The following is a 5,198-nucleotide window of genomic DNA, read 5'->3' as shown; positions in this document are numbered from 1 at the left end:
TCCTCCAGCAACAATGGACCCCACCCCAGCAACAGAAGGTCACCTCAGCAACAAAAGACCCCACTTCAGCAACAATTGGCCGCTCACACAACAATAGACTCCCCCAGCAACAATGGACCCCACCCTAGCAACATAAGTTCCCCCACCGCCAACAGGAGACCCACACACAAAAACAGATCCCCCAGCAGCCAGCATGAATAGACCCTCCAGCACACCCCTTGCTTTTACATACATTCAGTGCTAGAGGTGGAAAGAAAGCACCGGTCCTATCAATATACAGTAAATGACTCCTGAATGAAAAATGTATACAACAAATATAACCTGTATTAAAAATTGCCTTCCAACAGATGAACAGCGTTCTGGAAATATAAAACCATCAGAGGGACATCTTATTATATCTCCAGATTGGTATGCAGAAGATCCTGGCATTGTTCAATATTTCTCCAGAAGTGAATTCTTACCATCTGGCAACATAGATGGAACTTTCTAATTGAAAGGAACCTTCCGGTCAATCTCATACTATGACCTCAGATGTCCATCTACGTTCTCAGAGTGCGGACACATCCATAAACCCATCTAATCCCATGAAATCTTCTTTAAACCATAAGGGAGTTCACGTGGGTGAGAGTTTATTGTCGTGTTCGGTGTGCGGGAAATCTTTCATGGAAAACAGAGATTTTCTTCAACACCAGGGAAGTCATGCGGGTGAGCGTCCTTATTCATGTTCAGTGTGCGGACAATGTTTTACTCAGAAAGGAGATCTTATTTTACACCAAATAATTCACACTGGTGAGCGTCCATTCTTATGTTCAGAGTGTGGAAAAGGCTTCAGCCAAAGAGAAAAACTTGTTGTACACCAGAGAACTCACACTGGTGAGCGTCCCTACACATGTTTAGAGTGCGGAAAAGGATTCATCAAAAAAGAAAAACTTATTGTGCACGAGAGAACTCACACGGGTGAGCGTCCTTTTTCTTGTTCGAAGTGCGGGAAATGTTTTGTACAGAAAATCGCCCTCTTCAGACACCAGAGAATTCACACGGGCGAGCGTCCCTTTTCATGTTCGGAGTGCAGGAAATGTTTCGCTCAGAAAATAAATCTTATTGCACACCAGAAAATTCACACGGGTGAGCGTCCATTTTCCTGTTCAGAGTGCGGGAAATCTTTCATCAAAAAAGGAGATCTAACTGTACACCAGAGAACACACACTGGTGAGCGTCCTTTCTCCTGTTCAGAGTGCGGGAAATGTTTTACACAGAAAGTTGCCCTTCTTATACACAGCAAAATTCACACAGGTGAACGTCCTTATTCATGTTCAGAGTGCGGGAAATCTTTTGTCCAGAAAGGCACACTTATTGAACACCAGAAAATTCACACAAATAAGGGTCCTTATTCATGTTTACAGTGTGGAAAATCCTTCACTGAAGGAAAGTTTTTTTTCATACACCAGAGAATTCACGCCATGGAGCATTCTAACTGCACTTCCTAAACTACGGGAAATGTGTTACAGACAAAGAACTTGAATCAGTCATCAAAACGCAACTAACTTTTGACAAATGTACGATGGCTTTTAACAGGAGGCACTGTTTAATCCATAGATCAACTGCAGGATAAAAACTGTTTATGAAGGGGAACATCCTGGAAAAAGTGGCAAAAATGTAGTGTGGATAGTGAGGGAAGAGCTGTCGGAGAATGTAGTGTGGATGGTGGGAGGAGAGCTGTCTGAGAATGTATTGTGGATGGTGGAGGAGAGCTGTCGGAGAATGTAGTGTGGATGGTGGGAGGAAAGCTGTCGGAGAATGTAGTGTGGATGGTGGGAGGAGAGCTGTCGGAGAATGTAGTGTGGATAGTGGAGGAGAGCTGTCGGAGAATGTAGTGTGGATAGTGGAGGAGAGCTGACGGAGAATGCAGTGTGGATGGTGGAGAGCTGTCGGAGAATGCAGTGTGGATGGTGGAGGAGAGCTGTCGGAGAATGTAGTGTGGATGGTGGAGGAGAGCTGTCGGAGAATGTAGTGTGGATGGTGGAGGAGAGCTGTCGGAGAATGTAGTGTGGATAGTGGAGGAGAGCTGTCGGAGAATGTAGTGTGGATGGTGGAGGAGAGCTTTCGGAGAATGTAGTGTGGATGGTGAAGGAGAGCTGTGGGAAATGTAGTGTAGATGGTGGAGGGAGAGCTGTCGGAGAATGTAGTGTGGATGGTGGAGGGAGAGCTGTCGGAGAATGTAGTGTAGATGGTGGAGGGAGAGCTGTCGGAGAATGTAGTGTGGATGGTGGAGGAGAGCTGTCGGAGAATGTAGTGTGGATGGTGGATGAGAGCTGTCGGAGAATGTAGTGTGGATGGTGTAGGAGAGCTGTCGGAGAATGTAGTGTGGATGGTGTAGGAGAGCTGTCGGAGAATGTAGTGTGGATGGTGGAGGAGAGCTGTCGGAGAATGTAGTGTGGATGGTGGAGAGGGGAGCTGTTGGAGAATGTAGTGTGGATGGTGGGGGGAGAGCTGTCGGAGAATCTAGTGTGGATGGTGGAGGAGAGCTGTCGGAGAATGTAGTGTGGATGGTGAAGGAGAGCTGTCGGAGAATGTAGTGTGGATAGTGGAGGAGAGCTGTCGGAGAATGTAGTGTGGATAGTGGAGGAGAGCTGTCGGAGAATGCAGTGTGGATGGTGGAGAGCTGTCGGAGAATGCAGTGTGGATGGTGGAGGAGAGCTGTCGGAGAATGTAGTGTGGATGGTGGAGGAGAGCTGTCGGAGAATGTAGTGTGGATGGTGGAGGAGAGCTGTCGGAGAATGTAGTGTGGATGGTGGAGGAGAGCTGTCGGAGAATGTAGTGTGGATGGTGGAGGAGAGCTTTCGGAGAATGTAGTGTGGATGGTGAAGGAGAGCTGTGGGAAATGTAGTGTGGATGGTGAAGGAGAGCTGTCGGAGAATGTAGTGTGGATGGTGGAGGGAGAGCTGTCGGAGAATGTAGTGTGGATAATGGAGGGAGAGCTGTCGGAGAATGTAGTGTGGATGGTGGAGGAGAGCTGTCGGAGAATGTAGTGTGGATGGTGGATGAGAGCTGTCGGAGAATGTAGTGTGGATGGTGTAGGAGAGCTGTCAGAGAATGTAGTGTGGATGGTGTAGGAGAGCTGTCAGAGAATGTAGTGTGGATGGTGGAGGAGAGCTGTCGGAGAATGTAGTGTGGATGGTGGAGGAGAGCTGTCAGAGAATGTAGTGTGGATGGTGGGGTGGTGGTGGGGAGAATGTAGAGCTGTCTGTCTGAATGTGGATATTACCAAGGGAGCAATAGGTGTGTCGGGGACTTCATGGCATTGTAGTCTAAAACTAAAGAAGAGACTAGATCTGAGTTCCGTATCCTTTCTTGGAATAGTCATCCTTCGTCATAGAATCCTCCAGCACTGTCGGTGGAAGTTATAATATTATGGAATATAAATTGGTGGTATGATTAGCTGGTCAGGGCTGATTACTCAGATCTAGGCTCCACTCTACGTACTGAGCACAGGAAACACATGGGATCCCTGTTGAAAAGAGGAAGTTTCAATCCTTTTTGATATTATTAGGAACATTGATTTATCCATAAAATAGAGGAACAATTCAATATTAATTTACAGTGATGTCAAATGTGTGGATCTAGTAGGAAAAGGCCTAACTAATATTAAATATATGAATTTTATCTATATTGATATTTTGAAAACATTACTAGCAATTCATATATCCCTACAATTAATATACGTACTTTATAAACATGTGCATCAATTTTAAGTCTCTTTTTCATTCTTTTGTTTTTTTCCTTAATAATAAATATTAAAAGTATGTATAGGGGGATTAACCGCGCTAAAGGAAGTGAATTAAACAGCAGCAACTTCCAGTGTGACCACACCCTAATGAATATTTGTAAATTAAGTTGCGCTAAAATATGATCGATGGAGATATAAAGTCCATAAAGTCCCAACAATAAATGAAGATGTAATCCAGGACCAGACTCCCTTAAGGGTATATGCTTACCAGATTGAGGTAAGATAAAAGCAGATGCTCTATGTAAATCTTGTCACCTTGATAGTAGATCCAGGCCCACGTGAGCGGTAAACTCAATGGTCATTGGATCCAAATAGAGATATGGGTTAATGCAAACAAAACAATTATATTGTGTTCCAGCTGAAGTTGCCTCTTACCAAACGACAGTAAATAAATAGCCCAAGTGAGAAAGGCAATGTTGGGAAGATTGAGTGTTGAACCACCACCAACTAGATTAGCCTCTTACCATGTGAGAGTAAAAACAAGTATGTGCAAATCACAATCCAATGTGACACCCGGATTCAATACCAAGAAACACCAGTAGGGGGTCGCCTCTTACCAGATCAAATATTCAGCCAGGCCTGTATGGTAATCGATGATTCGGGGACCCGACCCTGGACTTGAACAACTAGTCCTCAGATGTATCCAGAGGTATTCCAAATGTTCACCTTATGTATCGCTGAAATGGGGGGGTTTGGACAGCAGGTCGCTCGACGTGTGCAGCTACTCTAGTAAATCCCTGCCAGCATGAAACCTATGAGAGGCTATGAGAGATTATATCTTCATTTATTGTTGGGACTTTATGGACTTTATATCTCCATCGATCATATTTTAGCGCAACTTAACCGGTTGCCGACCGCCGCACGACTATATACTGCGGCGGTCAGCCCCGGCCAGGCAGAGTGACGTATCGGTACGTCACTCGCCTGTCACTGACTTGCGAGCCTATCGCGGGCGGGCGCGCGCCCGCCGCGGCTCGTTCACAGACAAGTCAGTGCGTGTGACCGGCGGACTCGATGTCCGCCAGTCACACTGCGATCGCTCCTGTGAAGGGAGAAAGACAGAGCAGCTTGTGTAAACAAGCTGCCTGACAGTTCTCCCTGTGTAAAAGTGAAGATCTGTCCGTTCTACTATGTAGAACGGTTGATCTTTGCTTTTACACCAATAGGAATGTCCCTACACAGTTAGAATCACGCCCCTAGGACACACTTAACCCCTCCCTGTCCAATAAAGTTAACCCCTTCCCTGCCAGTGTCATTTTTGCAGTAACAGTGCATATGTATAGCACTGATTACTGTAGAAATGTCACTGGTACCCCCAAAAGTGTCAAAAATGTCAGTCAAGGGTCCGATCTGTCCGCCGCAATGTCGCAGTACCGAAAAAAAAATCGCAGATCGCCGCCATTACGCGTTA

The 5,198-nt window shown here is 45.8% G+C and overlaps 1 protein-coding gene across 1 annotated transcript; it reads left to right on the top strand.

Annotated features, from left to right (window-relative positions):
* Positions 1 to 445: 445 nt before the first annotated feature.
* LOC309562833 (uncharacterized protein) lies at positions 446 to 1,508 on the top strand. Its single transcript, XM_082267148.1, has one exon. It carries the CDS (start codon positions 522 to 524, stop codon positions 1,485 to 1,487), a length of 966 nt encoding a protein of 321 aa, XP_082123274.1. The 5' UTR covers positions 446 to 521; the 3' UTR covers positions 1,488 to 1,508.
* The last annotated feature ends 3,690 nt before the right edge of the window (positions 1,509 to 5,198 follow it).

Source organism: Pelophylax lessonae (assembly GCF_965119305.1).
Source record: "Pelophylax lessonae genome assembly, chromosome: 9".
Classification (NCBI taxonomy): Eukaryota; Metazoa; Chordata; class Amphibia; order Anura; family Ranidae; genus Pelophylax; species Pelophylax lessonae.
This window is presented reverse-complemented; position numbering and strand designations above follow the sequence as displayed.